The 23,115-nt window shown below is 36.2% G+C and overlaps 2 protein-coding genes across 2 annotated transcripts; one reads left to right on the forward strand and one right to left on the reverse strand.

The window, feature by feature from the left end:
- The first annotated feature begins 354 nt into the window (after positions 1 to 354).
- Positions 355 to 21,339, forward strand: Dlic (dynein light intermediate chain). Its single transcript, XM_014232937.3, has 6 exons — positions 355 to 1,496; positions 16,799 to 16,989; positions 18,763 to 19,163; positions 19,221 to 19,450; positions 19,525 to 19,636; positions 19,699 to 21,339. The coding sequence occupies exons 1-6, from the start codon at positions 1,393 to 1,395 to the stop codon at positions 20,143 to 20,145; spliced, it is 1,485 nt and encodes a 494-aa protein (XP_014088412.1). The 5' UTR covers positions 355 to 1,392; the 3' UTR covers positions 20,146 to 21,339.
- On the reverse strand, positions 6,789 to 12,268 carry LOC106616324 (armadillo repeat-containing protein 2). The gene is made up of 9 exons (XM_014232936.3): positions 11,490 to 12,268; positions 11,251 to 11,359; positions 10,839 to 11,140; positions 10,498 to 10,742; positions 9,858 to 9,995; positions 9,075 to 9,793; positions 8,790 to 8,973; positions 7,799 to 8,044; positions 6,789 to 7,729 (listed from the first exon to the last, which is right to left on the reverse strand). The coding sequence occupies exons 1-9, from the start codon at positions 11,782 to 11,784 to the stop codon at positions 6,911 to 6,913; spliced, it is 3,057 nt and encodes a 1,018-aa protein (XP_014088411.3). The 5' UTR covers positions 11,785 to 12,268; the 3' UTR covers positions 6,789 to 6,910.
- Positions 21,340 to 23,115: the final 1,776 nt, after the last annotated feature.

Here is a 23,115-nt window from a genome sequence, read left to right on the forward strand (position 1 = left end):
TAATATATTACAAGTAAAATATAAAACTACTGAAATATAATATAAATAAATAATAAAATAAAGTTCATAATAAAACCAAACCAAATTTAAATTTTTCTAATTTCAAACGTAAAACGAATACCCTACTTATATTCTGCTTAAATAAAAAATGTATAAATAAATATAATTATAAATAATAAAATATTTTTTCCCAATTTATTCTCTTAAAATATTGTTTTTTGTTTTTAATTTCTCCAATACTCAAAGATTCCTCTCATTTTAAAAGTTGGGCCTTGTTTTTTCTTGTCTATCAATTTCATATTCGCAAATGGCAACACCCAATGTGCACTGACGATTTGCAACGCAAATTCGTTTTTCGTTGGTTTTCTTCGTCGATGATCGAAGAGGTGGAAAGAAGTTTTATTCATCGTGCGTAGAGACTCACAAAGAAAAATTTTATACAATTTCTCTATTGAATATTGTAATAAAGACATAATAAGTGAATAAATTGTTCTCTGAGGCTAAAATATAAGCGGGCGTGCGAAACCATAGAAACGAAATAAAGTTTTCTTATAACTACAGTGTGGGAAAAAGTGATGTGAAGGAGACCAGCAGTACAGAAAACGACGAAGAAAATTCCAATTGGACTTGAAACTACATAGAAAAGCAAAAGACAAGTCGTCGTCATATGCGAAAAGCACAAATCAAAAAAGTGAACAAGTCAAAAGCAAAACGAAAAACTAAAAGTTTAAGTGGAAGCAGTGAGAGTGGGAGAGTCCAAAAGAAAATTTTGACAGTTGGTAACGATTATAGAAAAAAGTGGATAAACTCATCCAGATACAAAGGCCCGGCTCTGATGTAGAAACTTACATCGTAATAAAAAGGAAACGTTAGTGCGGAAATAATACATATTGGTCAACAAAATTCAAGAAACGAACGATCAAAAGTAAAAGCTTAACAAACTAATCGCCTCATCACATCTTGCTGCTTCTATCGCTGATCTTTGTGGTTATTTAACTCGCAACACTTTTTTAAGGCTTTAACGTCTTTTACATGCTGTAGTATTATTACCCGTGCCCTAAAACACCGCCCCGGAAACAGCGGAATACTCATATCGATTACACACAACCTAGCTCCAATCGTCAACAGCATTGCCGCTGCCAACGTTAAAATATCGTTAGTAGACTAGTTAAAATTCGTGACTTGTTCTTGTGTTAAAATTTTCGCAGTTTGAAGCAGCTGACGAAAAATTTAAAGAATTGTCGTACATTTGTGTGTTACTAAACATAATAAGCCTTAACCTGTATTAGTCGACTTAACATTCACTTCTTCACAAAAGCTCAAAAGGAAAAAAGCGAATAAAGTCGCCCATTAAGCAGCTGTTGCTGTGAGGATTAGTTGACCATTCTTGATATGGCGCTCGATATGGGTTTGCCTGTAAATGGCACTAATGCGCTGACATCATCCTTCACAGCGAAGAAAAAGGATGCATCTAATGCAGCAGAAGAGAATTTATGGTAAGAAATATGAACAAAAAGAACCGAAACATTTGCAGGGTGGAGTAAAGTCTGTATAGACAAAGTGTGTAGCTGAAAGCAATGAATCACACAAGTATTTGATTATGAAAGACATACTATAGATATCATAAAGGACCATATGTGGGTGTAGACAAATATGAATCGGCACTGTAGGCATAACACAAATAAAACGAAATATTTCTGTTTTAACTCTCAGTATTTTTATTAATAAAAATTCCAAAATTTCCATAACAAAAAATGATAAAACTGATGGATTTTGGGTATTTTGCATATAAATTTAATTTGTTTTGTTTTTTTAGCAACAGATACATATTTCATAGTAAAAACAATTCAAAACTACAATTGTGTAGTGCACACATTTTTATTACATACACTTGTTTCTGCAATGAATTTGTTAATGACAACATTTACTGCTCCCCTGCTTACCCCATCTAGATTTTTGTCAGTACCACACACGCGTGTACTACAGTCGACATCATTCTTTTAAAGGAAATTACACATATTTATACATGTATACCCCTTGTATCGGCGACAAACGAGCGAGCTGTAAGCATTCAACGCGCCTTTGGCTAAAAGCAGATTTGCTATTTTTAATTATTCTCAACACAAAGCTAAGAATTGAATGTATGTGTCACTTAAGCTTGAAACTCACACCCGTTTGCTCCGCAGATTTTACCTTTCATAACATACTAATGATTTATGTGTCACTCACTTTTCCCAGAGCACTTATATACGATCCAGTTCGAATGTCGCTGTAGGATTCAACACACTTGTTTTTATTTTATTTTATTTTTTTATTTGTATATTTTCCGCCCTCCTATTTCCAAGTTATATACTATATATACTATACTCACATTTCTACAATACATTGTATTATCCTCTACTTTGCAAAATAGTGCAGCTGATGATTAACTCTCCTTGTTGCTTAAATCTGTAGCCCATTTAAATAACTAAGCTTTAGCGTTGCTCTCTCGCATTGCTGGGCATTGTATTCGTGTCATTTTTCATGGATTTCTACTTCTCCCACTCGTTTTGAACAGGCATCTAGCCAACTAACTGACTTCCAAACACTCTTGTTGCTTGCTGATTAACTTGCAGGTTAGGAAAGCGAAAAATTGCAAATGCAAATATCTCACTCATATGTGTATGTATATCTTGAAAGCCACACACACACTACATACATATGTACATATTCAAACAAATTATAATTTCTTTCACATATTTGCTTTCTACGTTTAAAGGCGCGTGAACATTTTAGCATCTTTGCAGCCCCAATGCCACTCAATGCCGTCTCTGCCAACGTTGTTGTCACTCTCTTCAATGTTGTCGTTTATTCATTTTTTTTGTTTGCTTGTGACTGAAATTTTTGCAAAGTAAAAGCGCAACAATTATTTTGCCATGAACCACTTTGTCGTCGCCGGTTCGTTAGCCAAAATTGTCTGTTACCACTAGCTCTAAGTTCGTGTTTTCATAATATTAAATAAAATTGTTATCAGCAATAATTCACTACTGATTATGCATACTATAGTGATAAATATAAATGTATGTATGGATATTTAGTTTTGCGAACATTTGCCTTTCTGCTGTATTCCAACTTTATGGCAATCACCACTATCATTACTTGGCACCAACAGCCCGAAGACTGCTCCGCAAAAATTGTAATCGTCCATTTTTTGTTGCTGTAGCACCTGTCTAATCGGTGAATAAGTTAAATATTGTTATCAAGTTCATATAATTCAGGCATTTTCAGTTCGTTACAGTTTACTTTTCTAGCTTATAGCTAGCTAAAATATCGTATTTTTCAGACATTTATCGCGAAATTGCAGATTTTCTTAGACAAGGTGGTACTGTCGTTGTTTTTTATTGATGTGACTGTTTTAAATAACTTCATAAGCGTGTTTAGTATATGGGTCATATATATTAAATGTGCTCATTATAAAAGAAAAAATACCGCTTTGATTTTGAACTCTACATGCAGTGTATAAAGTAAATTTTAGTCCTGCACGCGTTACATAACTTTTTGTTATTGCCACATTAAACATTCCTAAAGTAATTTGGATGAATGCGACCCAACTTTCCCCCGCGGGAAAGGTGCTTAGCATTATGCGGAACTAGTTTTAGACGTTTTGTATATTAGAGTCAATGATATCCTAGAGAGTAACCTGCTACAATATTTAAAATGAAATAATGGAAGCATTGCTTTCGAACCGTTGTTTTTGTTTTTGCTTGCACCACAAATCGAGTTTATTTTGAAGAGAAAATGGTCAACGGTAACACCAAGTAGTCGATACGTTCTCATGGCAGCCGGGTCTAAGTAACCGGAACGGATCCGGATTTTTATACGGCCAAAGATTGTCAACACTTAAAATTATTTGGGAAATTATTCTTAATTTTTACTACAAGTTATTTAGTTGTATGAGAAATTTCAATTGTATGTTAAAACATGATAACGGCCGAAACCTATCCTCTAATCAATTTGATTTGAAAATTTATCTATTTAAACTGCGCGCTCAAACTAAATTGATAAAAAATTTTATCTTGAGTTAGTATGACCTGTTTTTATGTTCGTGTAAAGTTTGATCAATTAGAGTGTGCTTGTCAGATGCCAGATTACAGCGCGGAAGGTTTGTCTGGAACCGAAACCGAAGAAACAACGTCAAAGTCGGTGAAAACACAAGGTTCCATAGTGTCACTGGGTCGTCGGTTACATTCTAGCATGATTGTGTTACATTCTAGTATGATTGTGACTGACTTTTTGGCACCCTGTGACTTTTTTCTGTTGTCGAAACTGAAAAATCCGCGTCAGTCCATTGAAGCCATTAAAAGTCATTAGCTGAAGGTACTGAAGGCCATCCCAGCTGGGGCTTATAAGAAGTGTAAGAAAAATTTGCATGTTTGTATTGGCACAAAAGGAGTCTATTTTGAAGCCGATAATAAAGTTTTATATTCAAATACGTGAAAATGTGTTTTTCTTCGTAATTCCGGGTCAATTATAATCAGATGGTATTGATATTGATCTTTGATCAATAAAAATTGCTCAGATTACATTAATTCATTCACACTTACTTCAACACTGTATTTAACTATAACGACTTTTAAAATGACATCATGACTTGGAAAGGCAAAACTTTTACAAATAAACGTATTATATTATTACTAGGTATTATATTTGCTAGTAGCTTATCGAAAAATGTTCTGACTAATCTGCAATTAATGTTATTTTTATACTCTTGCAACATGTTGCTATAGAGTGTAATAGAAAAAATGGGCGTGGCCCCTTCCTTAGAGCGCTTTAATGTATTTATCTCCCATACAATTCAAGTTATATCACTCAAAGTCTGCACAAGATCATTGTCAATCAATCATTTTGACACAAAATAGGTGAAATTGGATTATAACGATGGGCGTGCCACCTCCCACATTTGTTCAATGTGTGAGAATATACATAATGGAATTAGGAGCGAATCCTTTTCTGAGAATATTACATATTTATATCAAAATTGGGTTGAATCGCGTCAATATTTCTCTTAGCCCCCATACATGTTTCTAAAAGAAAGATTTTCGAGCTTAATAAAACTCAGAAAGCATTTTTAAAATCAGGTTTACCTACACCTAAAGTTATTTCTTCGGCTTTGTTCCTAGCAAGTTGCAAGAGCATGAGATGTTCGGTTACAACCGAACTTGGCACTTCCTTATTTGTTTTTTTTAAATATTTTTTATTATTTTTCATAATTTTTTTTTTTAAATTTTTTATTATTTTTCATAATTTTTTTAAAAAAATTTTTTTATTATGATTGTTATATTTTTTTGTATTTATTGTATATATGTTTAAGCTAAGAGACCTTAAACTGAGAGTATTTAAAAAACGCCTTAAATCACCACTAAACAACGCTTGGTAAAATCTATTTAACACTTTTCTAATATTTAAATAAGCATAATCATAAAATAGGAACGTTTTATTCATCGTCGATGATTCATTCACTGCTACCTTCGGAACCCATAACAATTTTCAGTTTATTAGCTGACTAACTGAGCACCGTTCGACGTCGATAACCTAAACGAGATGACACCACACACCAATACAAACATACATGGGCACACGCTCATACATATATATACACACATATATGTATTGGATATATACATATGTATATGTTTGGTATATATTAGTATGGGCCATGAGGCATATTGTTGGTATGGAGATACTAGAGGTGGCGCACTCATTTTTGGTTGGGTTGGCAAATTAAAATTCTGTTTGCGTTTTGAATTCGCCGATGCGGTTGAAACAAGCAAAAAGAAATAAATAAATGTATATACAAAAACAGAAACACAAATGGAATTGTATCTCCACACTCAAGTTCGACTTGGTGGCGATGCTCAGTTATGTACGAATTTTTCAAAAAATTTAAGACACGCTCTTTTGTTGTTGTCACAACAAGTTGTTTGGCGTTGATTCCTTTACTCGAATTTATATACATATGTGTGTATGTGTACACTTTTGTTTTTTGTTTTGTTTTATTTTTGTTGTCACTATGCTTTAAGCACACCCTGATCAGGGTATATTAAGTTTACGACGAAGTTTGTAATATTCAAAGGAAACGTCGGAAACACTATAAAATATATACATATGTAGTATATAAATGATCAGCGTGACGAGTTAAATCGATTTAGCCATGTTCGACAGTCTGTCATGATCGACTGGACCTCAATAGCATATAGCTGCCATACAAACTGATCGCTCAAAATCAAGCCCTTGTATAGAAAACTTTTCTATTTGTGAAGGGTATTATAATTTCAATGCAGCCGAAGTTAACGTCTTTTCTGTTTTTTTTTTTTTTTTTTAATTTTTAAAATTTTTCATATTTTTTGCACAATAGATGATTTAAGAGAAATATTGAAAAATACCGCTTTTATAAGTGGCTTTTGGACCATTCCGTTGAATACAAAACCATAGTGACCAGTTGCTTGGTTATTATTTCAAAGCAACGCTATATAAAAACTAACACTAAAAGAGCGTAGGAAATAATAAACTGTGATAAATGTTAGTTATAAAGTGGTCGATGTCGTCATCGCTATTGGCGAGCCCGAATGCCATATGCGTTACAAGTCGACAAAAGCGTTCGGGGGAGAAAGTAGGCAGACGCACTGACGTTGATTGAGTGCGCGTGAGTACATATAGTATAAACAAGAATGTAAGCGTGTGCGACAGGCATTTCCCTGCTCCATTTCTACAGAATTCAGTGCAATAACAACAATTAGCACGAATTTTTGTTTTGATTTTCAAGTTTTCTCATTTATTAATTTCTTTCCTTTTGATGTTCATCCAAAACTTATCGCTTATGCTGCTTATTCATACATTTACTTCTTTCTCACATTTATCTCATGTCTCAAGCTTACATTTCTTCAATGTAAACATCATCGTCTTCATCTTCATTAATATCATCTTCCGCGCCGTCGTTGTTTTTATCACTGCTCACATTGGATTTTTGTTGTTGCTTTTGCTTCTCAGCTTCAGCTTCGGCTTCCTCTTGTTCTTGCTTATCGTAGCTCGCCTGTATGCGTTCCAATAAGTCGGTTGCGACAAGCGCAAATCCCTCCCAAATCACATCCGGTCGTGTGCTATGCTCAAACAAGCGTTCCTCATCCAAATAGTCGACCAACAAATCACAAACATCATCTAACACTTGCTCCTGACACACATCCGCCACATTGTTGGCTTCGATTAACAGATTCCATAGCGCTTGACAAATAATCGTAGCCAAAAACCAATCCTCCTCCTGCAATGCCGCACCGAGCAGCGTGTACAACAATTCGGCGCCTTTGTGTTGCATGAATGGTGCACGATTCTCCGCATCGCCCAGCAAGTTAACGAGCACGCCAATGGCACAGGCCTTGAAATCGTACGCCTGACTGGCATCGCCAGCGGACAGCTGTTTCACGACCAACGTTAGTCCGCCGTTGCGACAGAAGTAGCGACGTGCCTTGTCGTTGCGTGTCAAATTGCCCAAAACGCGCGCCGTCTCCACCTGTGATGCATCGTCGCGACACGTCTTGAGTGCATAGTAAAGTGCTGTAGCCAAATCGCCGAGCACACATTGCAATGAACCTTTGGCGGCCAACACTTGTGCCGGTGTGCTGTTCTGCTCCTGATAGAAGCACAGATTGTGCAGTGCGCCTAATGTTGCATGCAACAATTCCTGCAGATCGCTTTTCTGTGAATGCAAAGAATGCTTATTTTAGTGAAAATTGTTGTGTTGCGGACTTGCTCTTTTGTAACTTACCAATTGTATGGCCTTCATGTGCGTTATGGCATTCAGTAAATTCAACATAATAACGCCTAGATTTTGCATATTGCCCAAACCGATGCCCACTTCGGTGTTTACGCTCATATTTGCGACGACGCGTATCATTTTGACGAGTACATCGATTACGGTGTCGCCGAGTGAGTTATGCAGCGTCAGCGGCTCCTTTGAGTAGAGCTCCAGCACACGTAGCAAATACTGTATGGCCACGTCGTTGTGGTAAAACTGTGTAATAAATGGAATATTATTTTAGTATGTGATTGTAAAAGAAGTCTGCTGTGAGCAGTGGGTTTATAGATTAGAATATTGAAGAATCATTACTTCTTTTTTTTATTTGAATGGAAAGAAAACGAAAAGAAGTGCTAGATAATGGCCTTTAAAAAAATATTATCTGACATTTTTTAATACAAGTAGGTGTAGTTCTCTTGTGGACCACATAGACACACCGAACAATTTTTGACCTTAATTGTTTCCAGCAGTATCAGTTAGTATATCTTTATTTTATCACCTTTTTTAAATTTTCATTCTTAAGTGCCAAACTTTTATCATTCGAACTTGCCATTAACAAGTTATATTTTTAAAGAAGCGATTATCTCTGGTATAATAGTATAGAAAGTGTTGCCTACCTTTCAGCGCGATAATCAAAAAATTTTGAATTTTTGCTCCTACTTAGATTCTATTCTACTGAAAATGGAAAGTTTCTGGAGAAATAAAACTTTATGTGTTAAAATAATTCGCAGACAAGCATTCATTTAGTACTCAAGTTGGATATAAATTCCTTCTATCGAAAATTTGCATACAAAGTATGCCTACATTTCGGAGCAATGGAACAAAAACTGAGAATTGTACTATTTCAGGGTAAAACTTTACAATGAATCTCGCATATATCCTTAATTTACTATCTAATTACTATGAGTTTAAGTCAATTAAACCACTAAAGCTATTATTCATAAATTGCGTGTTAACTCACCTGCACCCGAGCGTTGTCGTATTTAGCCATTATATTGCCAAGTATGTAGCCCAGCCGACTGAATAGTGACAACAATTTTTCAGAAGCATTATCAAAGATCTCACAACACGGACCCAGCAGCATGCCAATACGCGCTGTATAGTTGACCAAAACGTGACAGCAATCGCTGTCCTCGGAAAGCACACTGCAAAATTAAAAATAATATTCATTAATCATACAACACAAAACCACTTTAGTCTCTTTCACACCACCCACTGCGCTGCACGCCACTTTCACCAAACTCACCTCAGTGTGCGCACAATGTTCGCTTGTATCTCCAGTTCGCCCGTGGCCACCTCCGCGGCACGCACCAAATGCGGACACGCCAATTCCAATTGTATGCTCTGCTGTTGCCTCGTGCCCACATCCTCTGCTGGCAATTCATTGCATCCCGTTGCATTCAAGTCCTTCTCGAAGGAATGTGTCGTCTGTCGCACATCGGATAATGCACGTAATGCGGCAGACAATTGATACAGCGAATGTAATGGTGGACCGGTTAGTTTTTGTGTTGCACCTGCTTCATTCAGTATTTGTAAATGCAGTACCATCAACTCTACAGCGCCGTGACGGGCCAGACGTTCGACAAGCGTGTTTTGTTTGCTTAATTTCTTATAACGATCCTGCTGGGATTGTTCTAGCGCCTGTTTTGTATCGCTACCAGGTGCCGGAGCCGTCGCTGGTTTGCGTGGTAATTCCCAACATTCGGTACAATTACGATTTGTGTCTTTGCTTGGCAACAGCGCTTCGGCATCACGCTCTTGTCCAGTGCTTGTGGTGAGAAAACGTATAGAACCATAGCCATAAATACATGCTTCGGGATCGTCTAGCGGACTAGCGCGTCCCAAACCGTCGATTAACAGGTCGAGTAGGTCGTTGTCGTGGAAAAGTTGATCGTTTAGCTCGTTGCGTGCCACTTTGAAAATTAATTTACAGGCTCCAGTTAAATTGCTGCCGGTAACGCGTAGCTGTACAGTTGTGTAATATTTATTATGAAGAGTAGTAATGAGAGATACAAGCTTTAATACTTACCGCAAGTACCACGCGTGCGACGCCTAGTAATATTTTCGATGACGAACACTCCACCAAGCCATAAAGCCCGCCTAATATGAAACCACGCTTGTAGTGCTTCTCATTTTTGCGCACACGTATGTAGAGCTCGGCAAGGATCTGTAGCAAGACAAGCGAAATAAATTCGATATTAAAGAGCAATTATGTTTAATATCAAAGGATCTCTATAGTGAGTTTTGTTGAAGGACTACTAATATACTGTAGAATACTCTAAAAATACACGAATTATCTTGAATCTGAATGTGATATTCGGGTAGTTCAAGACTATATGCTTTGCTATAGTAGACTGCAGTCACTCTATTTTTTTGAGCCGTTTTTGAATGGTACAAACGAAGTTATAGGAACTTTATTGGTGATCAAGCGTTATATAAACGTTTCTATATTAGTTGTTGCCAGGATACTAATTTCCAAACTAATATGACTTCTCAGTCTTAAAATTAGATAAATATTTGTTATTCTAAAAATTTGTTAAACGCCTTACGGTATGCTTCATGCGTCAGTTAAAAACATTGCCTACATTTCGGCGCCTTGACAAAATTACTATGGTACAAAGTAAAGGTTAAATATAACCCTCAAATAAATAAATGTCATGCAAACGTACCGAATTAATATGATTTGCAGTCTCCTCACTGCATTCCTTGAGACCTGCGTGCTCCTTCAGCAGACCTATCAGCTTCTCAGTGGGTGATTGTGCCAATAAATGACAATTGCGTTGTTGAAATTTGCGTGAACTTAAAATATTGATCGCCGTATTGGAGCCACTCATATCCAAAGAGCTATTCTCACTGCTGCCTTGCGCATTTTTGAAGCGTTCCCTATTCGTGACGGCATCGGAACGTTGCTTCGCTGTAGGAAATATAAGTAAATGTAAAGTGGACACACGTAATGCCATTAGTGGCAAGTTGTCGAAAAATACACACATTTACACACACCCCTACCCACCTTCTAATGCTACGCCTCTAATCTCGAGGGCGGGCAACTTTCTTGGCATTTGTTTCGCTTGACCATTCGCTCCACCTTTACCCCCGCAACCGTCACCCATATTGCCTTCAGTAATATCGCAACGCGCATCCCACGAATTCGAACGTCTTGAAGTGCGTCGCCGCGCTTCTTCTTCAACTTCTGCTTCTTTTTCAAAGTCATTTCCATTTGGTTCATTGACTTCCTGTTGGTGAACCGGTATGGGTTCCAGTGCAGGGGTCATAGGCGCATGTCGTTGATTCTCGTTTTGCAAATATCGTAAACTACGCAGTTCCGGTTAGATGCCGTAACACAAAGAGAGGGTTGGAGGAAAATTGGAAGGAAAAGTAAATAAATTATAAGAAAAACAGAACGAAGAATTAGGCGAACTTACGAAAATGCGCTGGGTGGTCTTCCGGCCAACGCGACCTTGCCGTAGAGTGCGCGTCCAGGTTCACGTGGCGTGATGGGACGACGCGTGCTGACCACTCGCACACCACCAACTAAGTGCCGTGAATAACAGTAAAATGCGAAGTAGTGTAGCACATAATGCAAATAAATTTATTTTATTTCTATTTATACAGCGCGCAATATAGATTTTTAAGCACAATTAATTTATGCGCTCACACTTACTTCCTATGCGATTGCTGTTGTTGTTGTTGCCGCCATCACTGCCGCTATGCGACGTTTTCGACGAAATCTCCGCTAACATGGACTTAGCTTCGCTAATCATTTCTGCTGATGTTTTGCGTCTTTCCAAACTATTTGTGGCTGTTGTATCTCCAAATGCAAAACTTTCTATGATTTGTTGTTGTTTTTGTTGCAACAATCTATCTTCCGCGCGATTATCGAACGATTGTGCGTTCTTGCGGGACTGTTCCACTTTTCGACTTTCACTTTGTGAGCGTCGCTTCTTGAGCAATATCATTATAAAATTTCAAATAAACACCAAACTTTGACTTGAATACCGTTAATCATTAATTTTCTAACGCTTAAACGCACATTTTTCCGAATTTCATTTTTCGTTTTGATGTTTTTTTTCACTTCTTTCGCTCTTTTTGAGAGACACTTTTGCGCATTCACAAATTAAATTGGTTGGAAAAACTGCCAAATGGTTGGTTATCCTGCCCGTGTTACGGCTAAATTGAAAATAACTGCAACTTAGTGGTAATAATAGATGGTGTAGTGAAAAATATTTTTCGTTTGGGCTTTCGTGCACCATGCCAACGCGCACGGGTGTTGCATGTACTCTTTGTAGTTACAACTGTTTGTATGTATGTGCAACTCCTTTTGCCCGGCTTCAATTGTGCTATGTGCGTACAATAGAAAACCGTTGGTGTAAACATGTCTAATAATGTATGCATATGTAAAAATTCACACTGTTGTGAAATATAAATGAAGTCCGTTAAATATTGTTTGGAGAATATTATATTTGCTGTAAATGTTCTCCTATATTATTCGATCTCAAGAAGCTAACGGTCTTACCCTTAATTATGTGTGGATCTACCTTCTTCTTTCCGCCCAAGCTAGCTATCACATTGAGGTACCAAGGGTTACCTCGTAAAAGGTATCTAGAAATTTTCCTTTAGACATGAGAGCAACATCATCTGCATTGGCTATCATCCGACGGCCTCTCTGAGATGCTTGATGTTCGATTTGTATGAGCCCCTAATATCATGCCTCTCGGTATCCTGTCCCTGTGCTGTGTATGCTCTCCAGCGTCTTCAACAAAAACGAGGAGGGGCCTGTAATCCTTGACATAAACATGAGCGCTCTTAACGACCTTCGGGATAAGCGCAGGCTTTGAGAATGTGGGTTAATCTAATACAGTCGCGTAGATGGGGGCTAACCAGCTGCAAGACAACTTTACCGTCCGCTGAAGTTGCGCACGTATGATGCCGTCAGGTCTTGGATGAAAAGTGAGCGTCTAGGATGAGTTTTAACGCCTCCTCGCTGCTCGAAGGATAGTAAACATCCTCTAAGATAACCCATAGAAGTAAAGTTTTTCGCAAGAATGCGCCTAAACCTTGAAAATTTGTGACACTATTCTATGCTTTCGCAGAAGGATTTCCATGAAACTCCTTTGGCCTTCTTTATTTTCGACTTGTATATAGCAAGTCCTGTGTTATACAGCGCCCAGTCGCCGCTAGAACCGCTTTTGTAGCCTTTATTGAACAGTCATTTACTTGAAGATCTTATCTTTGATAGTTTCGATGTGTACCAAAGGCGTTTTCCTTTGCCTTTCTGAGTTTTCAGATGACACGAGCGTTCAAGAGAAGTTCTGCACACTGAACTGAAGACCACATCAATCGCGATGGCTGTGAGTACGAGGCGCAATCGTAAGAACTGATGAAAGCTTTCTGTAGTACAGATCCCAATCCGTGGGATCCGAGATCGAGCGTGCCAGTTCTTTTGAGGCTAGAGTTAGGTCAGTGACTTCCTCTATGCCCGTAGTTACAAAAGTGAAAGAGCTTTCGATATTACATATAAGTAGATCTTCGCTACAGATAAAATCAAAAAGTGACTCCCTTCTAGCATTTATGTCCGAGCTCTCCTGAGCAACTCTGGAAGTGGTTCCACCTCTTGGTCATGAGGCATGTAGGCCGATATCAACCAGAGTTCTATACTACCGACCTAAAAAAAATTGACAAAATGGCGGCGTTTTTAGAAAAGTTGAATTTAAGTCAAAATTTTTGGCTTACCATTTAGTATGTTATTCCAACAGGTATATAGGTCCTATCGAAATATTAAAAAATCTATTTTTTTTTTAATATCACACTAGGTGTTCCCCCTAAAATTTTAGTTAAAAGTGTGGCTCACAACATTATATTACAGTATACGGTTGAAGCTAAAAGTTACCTTGTATGTTTATATTTTTGTCACGAGTGTATTTTATTTTTATTTTAACTGAAAACATTCATTTAAATATATGAAAAATCCAAGTGGTGTGTCGATTTTTAGTGGAAACAATTGTTGTTCACAATATATGCATTTCATTCATATATATATATAAATGCTTACGAGGGTACGTGAATAAGTACGTGAATTATAAATTAAGCTGACCCCATTTGATTTATAGAAAAACAGTTAATATTTTACTTGCGACTTGATTTTACCAAGAAAGTGTTATGTCGAATATTTACGAAGGCCACAGTATTTATATTGAAGATTTTATTTAATTGAAAAAAAAAACTTATGTCAAACCTGAAACTTGGAAGTTGGATTTTATTGTTATTATTTTGCTTATGTCGATATAACTGTTTTCTTTTTTTTAAGAATTTTAATTTTTTATTAATAATTGAGTTTTTGATTATTAACTATAAAGAATCCTTTGAAGTTATAATGCGTTCATAATTTGTTTTTGATTTTCCATACATTTTTGTGAACCCATCTAAATTTGCGTCTCTTTTGGACGCTGTCTATCAAATTTTAGTAAATAGGTTGTTCTAGGTTTGTAACTGCAAAGCTTACGAGCTGACAGGAAAAATCACCTTATCCCCGCTGTCAATAGAATGGGAAGGGATCGAAGCTCCGCTCTCCTCGTGCGTTCGACTACTCGATAGTTGGGCTTTGCGGGAACTTGACCAACGCTGGGTTATCATTAGTTCTGTCACAATAACCTTTTGGTAGAAAGTTGACACCCTGCAAGCGTACTCTTCGCCCTTTATAAGGCCACCATTTCCTAGTTTTAGGAGTACTAACTGGTAATTGCCTCAGCGGTATCTCCGCGGTAAGGTTGAGAATCTTACCAGATGTCATTTGTAGAAGCCTTGAAAGAAGACCAGCTTGAAGCAGCTCAACACTTTCTCATTGGTTGTCCCGCCTTTGCGAGATCAAGGCTTAAATACCTGGCAGCTCACACTTTCAGACATTTATTTCATTTCAGACATTCCGCTGAGCTATATAAGATCTGATTGCAGTAGTTCTATTTGCTGGCTTCACAAACAACTGTATTTAGTAGTACAATATCTAAAAGATCAGCTATTGAACCTAACCTAATCATACATTTGAATTTAAGATGTTAGCTCTGTCTTTTATTATTACCAAATATTTATTCAGTCACCCTCGTAACGGTCGCCACTAGCCCGAACTAACGAAAGCCACTAATAACACGAGTAAGTACACGTAATGGAGCATCACGTTCGTGTTACTCCTAAGTTACAAGGAAACACCTTCAAAAAATCAATAGACGACGATTTCAATTGAAATAGAATAAAATGTTTGTTGAAATAATATACATGCTTCAAATATATAATATATCAAATAGCTAAATGTCGGTGGCGTTGTGAGTGGACATGGCCAGCAGAAACTACCTCTTTTAACTATGTGCTTACAAGTATATATGTGTATGCCACTAAGTGAGTAATACACCGAGTGCGCCTCACTTGAACACCACTATTAGTCCAAGTGCACCCAGAAAAGGATAACTGCGCGTTGAAACAGGCGATAAATAAATTTTCATGTCTTTTGTTTTGCCATTTGCATGTCGAAAAGTTTAGTGGCAACGTTGCAGCCACGCCAAAACAAGTGATTGCTTTGTGTGCTAAAACAGGAAAAAAAACACGTAAAAGCCTATTGTGCGACGAATAAACGGTACATATCTGGAAAATAATAATTGAAATTAAATAAATGATTGACAATTTGCATTGCATTAATTGAATTGAGTAATAATAATTAAATTGAAAGCAATCAACTTTGAAAGCAACAGCGCTTGTGGCAAAGCTTTGCCTCCGCATAAGACATGCGATTCAAACAGCGTTCTCTATTCGAAGAATTCTGCGTTGGCGACGCGACCACTCAGTAAGTTGTGGCGGAGTGCACCCTTTAAAGAGTTGTAGCTATATATTTCACTGCCACTGTCTTTTTCCAAATGTCTACAAGCTGCAATTGCAGTAAAATGTTTAGTATATTTAGTAATTGCTATGTTTTTAACTCTGTAGCTGCCGTTTAACCTAATTGATATTTTATTTCTTTTTGTGACTTTTAAATATTTATTTTGTTGACAATTCAATGCTCAAATTTGCTACAAAAACCTGTGGAATAATTTAGTTTGTAAACGCGGCCTGACATAGTTATATTTTATTGTCCACAATCATTTTCCGAGGATTTGTGCTTTTTTTTTTGTGGAGCCGCATGCAAGTTCCAAATTAGCCGCTACTTGGACAGCTGGCTGCACAAAGTTCTTCGTTGTTGATAGCTTTAGATGTGTGCTTAAATTATATATTTTTATTTTAAACAACTGCAATTCTAAATTTATGGCCAGTTGCTCTAGCATTTGGCAGAATTTGTGATTTTATGGATCTAATGTCGACGCATACTAACTGCTGCTATATCTGGTGGGTGGTCAACACACTGGCATTTGTACAACAATTACTTTACTCAAAATGAGTTGCAACAAGAAAAACCGTTAATTTCGGTTGCACCGAAGCTATAATACCCGTCACAAATCAAAGAGTTTCCATACAAAAACTTTATTTTGAACGGCCAGTTTGTATGACAACTATATAAATGCTATAGTGGTCCGATCTTAAAAACTTTTTGGGAATGTGTAGCGGTGCTTTGAACAATAATCCATGCTAAATGCCGTGAAGAAGTTTTCCATATAGAAGCTTATTTTAATCGTTCAATTTGTATGACAGCTATATATTATAGTGATCCGCTATCAGCGGTTCCGACAAATAAGTAGCTTCTTGATGAGATAAAGGCGTTTGCAAAATTGCAGATCGTTATCTCAAAAACTGTAATGAATAGTTCGCGTGTATACAGACAAATGGACAGACCGACATGGCTAAATCAACTCAGTTTGTCACGCCGATTTTCCAATGTTTTCTACTACACTACTTAGTACACAGGGCATCATAATTTAGTCACTCCTTTAAGTAGTTCCTAGATTGATGCAATTATGTTATTATTAACTCTTTTGTCTTATTTTATATTTGCAGGTCTGCAATTTTGAGTGAAGTACAAAAACAAGGCAGCACAAAACTTCCGTCAAATAAATCAGTACTAGTATTAGGCGATAATGCCACCGGCAAAACCACTCTCATTGCGAAATTGCAAGGTGTCGAAGATCCGAAAAAAGGTTCTGGTCTCGAGTATGCATACATCGATGTTAAAGATGAGTACAGAGATGGTAAGTGCCCACATGCATTTTTTGTATTCAATTTTCAAATTATTAGGGTTTCGAAAATGTGCCCGTAGGATAGTTATAGCATATAATGGTTTATAAATATTAAACAATAATTAGTCGACTTAATTTCCCGATGTCACTCGTCTCTTAGTGTAACATATGTAACTTATTGATCTGAGTAGATTTGCATTGCAAATGGGAGGGATCAGATTATTGCCATTTCCAGTAGACATTGTTATTCAAAATGCATTAGGTGCTATAACTCTCTAACTGAAGACGCATATACGTGAATATAAGAACTAAAATGAAGAGAAATCAGACCATACCTTTCCCTAAACCCCACATACCGAATATGAGAAATATAGGTCAGAAATGAGAAACCCAAAAATGATTAGGAGATAATGTTAATATACATTTATAGTTTATCTAAAGTTTCTGCTGTATTCGAGTATATTTTTTTTTAATTTTTTTCTCTTATAAGAAGTGAATTCGAAATATTACGAACATTTTATAGAAAATTACATTACGTATATAACTTCGGCAACCGTTCTTATGTATGTAATACCATTAACATTTATTACAAATACGTAACTTTTATGATTTATTTTCAAAAAGATACTGATACTGAATTAAGTGTCATTCAGCCTCTTGAATTGGATTGGATTAGCCGAAATTTTGAAAAGCATTCAATCAAACGGTCAAATATTGCATTGATGAAGAATGATACACTCCCTCTTCTAGGTCAATGAAGCAGTTTAACATTTTTGTGCACCTACATTCATAAATTTTTCTTATCAAAACTCAAAAAATATTGAAAAAAAACCTCTCAATTAGAACTCACAACCTTTTCTCCAATTTTTGTCTAACCTTTGGAGAATCGCATTTGCGTTCAATTTAAGTTTACTAAAGTTATCTCAAATTGGAAACTTTACAAAATATTAAAAATGTACGTTGCGAGTTTTCCGAAGTACATTAGTTATCAAATTGAACTGAAGACTGATTTAATTATTTTGGCCATTATTGAGGCTATTTCCGTTACAACGATGTATGCTCACCTTTACATTTTTGCTATCGGATAACGGTGAGTTTCGAAATTATTTTTGAACATATATACCGATTAGAACTTGCGGAAAAGCTTGCGTAAATACTCTGGTGAGCAAATTGCACTGGGACAATTCTAAATTTGCAATTCAAAGTCATTCGGTGGTATACCGATGGCTCGAAATCAGCAAAGACATTGCCCATAGTGGCTCCAAGAATCCGGCTCTTCGTGCGAATGTAGAAATATATGGAAATTTTGAAAATTTTCTAGGGGAAGTGTACGTAATCGGTCCGGTGTGTATGTGTGTGCTTAATCTTCAACACAATTTGTGCAGCAATTGTATTTCTATACTGAACGTATGGTCAGGCTGCACTCAATGCAATTTCGTTTTACGAGATCGTAAAACTAATCTATTAGCACGCAATCGGATCCACCTAATTTGGATACCGGAATACAAGGACTTATGTTGGCGGACGACATAGCACGTTCTTTCTTAGTGGTTTTCTATAACATCAAGGAATCCCGCAAAGAAGAGAGGGCGAGGGACAGCAACCTGTAATTAGAGTATATGGTAGATACTTGTATAAGAATCGTGATTAAGGATGTCAACGTAAACTTGTCTTTTCTGGAAAGGAAACAAAGTGGAATTCTTAGGCGAAAGGCTATAGTATTAACTCCAAACAAAATGTTTTTTTTATAATTCACTAATGTACTTTACCCTTTTTGCGCAACAGACACAACACGATTAGGCGTTTGGATTCTGGATGGCGATCCAGGACACACAAACCTCCTGCGTTACGCTTTGAATGAAACGAACTTCGAACATACCCTCGTCATACTCACAGTATCAATGACAGAGCCATGGGCATGGCTGGAACAATTGAATCATTGGATTAAAGTGCTCTCAGATCACATTGAGAGCCTGAAGTTGGAACCACAAGAGAAACAAGAAGCACGACAACGGCTAATTACTACGTGGCAAAGTTATTGCGAGGTGGGCGATGACTTGGATCCGGGCTCGCCAGTGAAACGTACGATGAGAAATAATTCGATAGATGACGACGATCTACTGCCACTTACCGAGGGGGCGTTAACAACAAATCTTGGTTTGGATATTGTTGTAGTGGTCACAAAGGTATGTATATAACAAATGAAATACCAAAGGTAATGATAAGAGAATTTTTACTCCTAGACGGACTACATGACAACGCTGGAGAAAGAGTATGATTATCGAGATGAACATTTTGATTTCATACAGCAGTGGATACGTCGCTTTTGCTTACAGCATGGCACATCACTTTTTTACACAAGCGTTAAAGAAGACAAAAACTGTGATCTCCTCTATAAATATTTGACACATCGAATTTATGGCTTACCATTCCGAACACCTGCGCTATTCGTTGAGAAAGATGCCGTTTTAATGTAATTATATTTTTTTTTTAAGGAGAATTATCTTCCAATTTATAAACACATTTATTTTATTTCTACCAAAATAGTCCTGCAGGTTGGGATAGCTTGAAGAAAATAAGTATTTTGTATGAGAATATGCAATCATGTAAGGCAGAGGATTACTATACAGACATTATCTCACCACCGCAGTCCAGAAAAGTAAGCAAATACTATTTTACTAATTAATAATTCAATTTCAATATAAATAACTATAATTCTAGACTGTTGCCAATCGTGAAATCGAGGTGCAAACAGAAGACGAACAGACATTCTTATTGCGGCAGCAGGAGATCCTCAAGCAGGGCGGTCAAATGCGCGGCGATTCACCGTTGCGCAGTCAAGGCGGCAATAAGGGCATGCAACCACGCACACCCGGTTCCGGCGGGCAGGGTTCACCAATAAAGGTCAACGCGAAACCAACACCAGCTACACCGGGCAATGAAGGTGTGCTCGCCAACTTCTTCAATTCGTTGTTGCATAAAAAATCCGGTTCACCTGCCACACCAGCCACCCCGCCCAATGCGCCCAACGCTAGCAGTACACCACGTACCAATGGCACTGATGGCGCCATTGACAAGTTGGCAATGCGCTCGGATGCAGCAGCCGAACTAGATCGTCTGACGAGAAGTGCGAAAAAAGAAATGGATTATTCACAAAGCGAGTGTTAAGCAAGGCGATAAAGATTGTATGATTTTGAAACGACTAGCAAGACACAAGTATAAGAACAACAACACCACAGTGCGCTTCTGAACAATCGGAGGGGGGAATGAGCAACAAAAACAAGATACAGTTTTTTTTTATAAGTGAAATGAAATGAGTGAAACTTATATGAATGTAAGCAAAAATGACGTGTGTAATGAAACGTAATCCCAAAGGGTGTGTATAACTAACCCACAACCCCTTTAAACATAAACGAGCGAAATTAACGGATTCATTGAAAAGTATAATTCTCTTAAGTAATGAGAAACTCTCAAGTAGAAGATTAAAATATTTGCAAATTTTAAAGCAAACTTAAAATACATAAAGCTAGCAAGAAAGGAAGTCAAAGCATATTAGACTTATGTAACGCAACAACTTAAAAAAAGAAAAAGAAAGCATATTTTTATGATCGTCTTGCTAACTCTGGCTAAGTTTAAACATGTGTGACGCTTGTATTGATTATTTCGTTGTTTCCTAACATGCTTCTGATTTATAGTAATTATTTTACTTTTTTTAATATATGTTTATTATTATTATTATTTTTTTTTAATAATGCAATAAATGCAATTTGCAATTGATTTCATAAGCGCTGAAATTGCAACGCATCAAATGAATAATATTAATTACGGAAGCAATGTGTATAACAAGCGCAGATAATTATAGCAAAGCTTCTTTTTGGGGTCGGCGCTGGTTCAACATTTGTCTGGCGTCTCAAAAGCGACGTTTAGGCAGGAGCACATTTTTACGCTGCTCAAGCGAACAATCAATCCCTTCTGGCAGCGATTTAGAATAGTCGGCGTCTGCATGTGTTTTATCAAAGCAATTTTAAGACGTTCTCATGCGTTTGTGTTCCAAGTATAAACGATTTTGCATTAGCGTAATTATAAATAAGAGCTTGGCAATATTGGCGAAATTGCCATTCTTATTATTTTTATATGCTAATTTTTATAATTTTTGCTCAAAGCTTAAAGTATACTGTAATTTTATATATATATAAATATTAAATGTAACTTAGAAAACACGATAATTTCAATTCTAAAACTGTGCATAATTAATATAAACTTAAAAGAATAGAGCTATCTATGTAAATTGAGGAGATTCTAAAAGAAGCAAATAAAGTACCGATGAATGCGTAAAACTATTCATATTTGGTCAAAAGCCAAGCATTACCGTGTACGCGATAAGTTTCAAAGTACAGTGGCAACAAGGATATTGGTATCTTCGAAAATAAACAAAAAAGAATAAAATTATTTATATATCCACATATATAAATGCATATGTAAAGATGCTAGTAAGTCCGTTAAACTGAACAAAAGTGTATTCAAAATTCGTTCATGCCACAACTTTCGCACAAAATACCAACTGCAGCTTGATATTGGGATTGTATATAATGCTTTTTTTAATTTATACAAAAGCCTTTTTCGTTGTCACTAAAATCAATACCCTTTTTCAATGGTGTTCTTATTAAGATACCGTCTGGTATATTTAAAAACAGGCTCCTAAACCATGATTCAAATGTATAAGCTTGTGCCGATAGCCCATCAAAATGTAAATTCATTAGAATACACATTAAAAAGTTTTTTGGCTTATTTTATATTTTCAAAAGAAAAAGCAGTCTCTCACGTCACACAACTTATATAATTGAGTCATGTGCTAAAAAATATGTTTAAAAAATACTTTTAATAGCGCTTTTGCCATGAAAAAATTCAAAATAGCTTTTGAGGCACTTTTTTATATCAAAGTAATTATTTGTATATCTAAAATCGAATTATTTCTTCGAAAACAAAAACACAGTTTTTAAGCTCGAATTTTCTGCAAAATAATCAGCTTACGGTCCGGCCAAAACCGACTTTCAAGCTTACATAAATTTACAACAAGCTGAAAGTTAGTGAATATGCTAAACACATGATTAAAAATATCATACTAAAATCTCAATACTCATCGTTTCAATATGTGGAAAAAACTATTCGGTGAGTTGTGTCAAAAAATTACCTTAGACGAAAATTATACATCATAAAATTATCTATGAAAAATGTAAAAAAAACGCGCTAAGAGATAGTGTACTCATATGTGACTTAAAAATGTGTGCATATAACGATCATTATATCTCAGAAACGCTAAGTCTTAGGAAAAGAGTATTCACACATATTTTATAGATAATTTTATGATCTACAATTTTTGTGACCTTTCACCTCCAGTATATTTTTTCCACATATCGAAAAGATGAGGAATTTTAGTATGTTATTTGTAATCATGTTTTTTTTTTTTACATATATATTTACTAACTTCGCTCGTTGTAAATGAATATAACTTTGCTCATATTCTCTGTTTAATTTTGCCGGACTATTATATCTAAAAAAAAACATTAATAACTTGATTGTTAATTGGATCAGTTTATTTATTTGATCTGGTCACTTTGGGAGAAAATTTTACAAAATCATATTTTTTATCTATCAATATGGAATTTATGAAAAGGAATTTGAAAAAATATTTTGGCTGTTTACGCATTCCAAATTACGCTGTAAACCAATAAAAAAACAACTGTGTAGTTATGAACTATTCGTTTTTAAAATATTCTGTTCAATAGTTTTGTGAAATGCCGCTGAGGGAATCTCCTTTGTACTATATAAAAATGTATATCATTCTGCTTACCTAGACTGTTTATCTTAGAAACGATTACGGTATGCGCTTAACGGATTGTGCAACTAGGGCATTCGTTAAATTTGACCAACCAATAGTCGGAATTGCTTTATGTGCGTTTAGAACTTCTTAAAAATCATAAGGCCTTTCAAAGGTAGATACTACCAGCAGAAATTTGGAAGCAGCTCTCAGAAAATAAATTAAATAATAATAATTATAAATTTTAGTTACTATAGCAAAAACTGAATAATTACATGTAATCAACCACACAATGGCTAACACACTTCATTATTTGTTAA

Source organism: Bactrocera oleae, chromosome 5 (assembly GCF_042242935.1).
Source record: "Bactrocera oleae isolate idBacOlea1 chromosome 5, idBacOlea1, whole genome shotgun sequence".
Lineage (NCBI taxonomy): Eukaryota > Metazoa > Arthropoda > Insecta > Diptera > Tephritidae > Bactrocera > Bactrocera oleae.

Excerpts from the sequence above, each read along its gene's own strand:
- Dlic (XM_014232937.3), top strand. The coding sequence starts at position 1,393 with ATGGCGCTCGATATGGGTTTGCCTGTAAATGGCACTAATGCGCTGACA. Across the intron at positions 1,497-16,798 it reads GCAGCAGAAGAGAATTTATG|GTCTGCAATTTTGAGTGAAG; the intron begins GTAAGAAATATG and ends TTATATTTGCAG. Across the intron at positions 19,164-19,220 it reads TTGTTGTAGTGGTCACAAAG|ACGGACTACATGACAACGCT; the intron begins GTATGTATATAA and ends TTTTACTCCTAG.
- LOC106616324 (XM_014232936.3), bottom strand. The coding sequence starts at position 11,784 with ATGATATTGCTCAAGAAGCGACGCTCACAAAGTGAAAGTCGAAAAGTG. Across the intron at positions 11,360-11,489 it reads CAACAGCAATCGCATAGGAA|TTGGTGGTGTGCGAGTGGTC; the intron begins GTAAGTGTGAGC and ends CACGGCACTTAG. Across the intron at positions 11,141-11,250 it reads AGACCACCCAGCGCATTTTC|TTTACGATATTTGCAAAACG; the intron begins GTAAGTTCGCCT and ends GGAACTGCGTAG.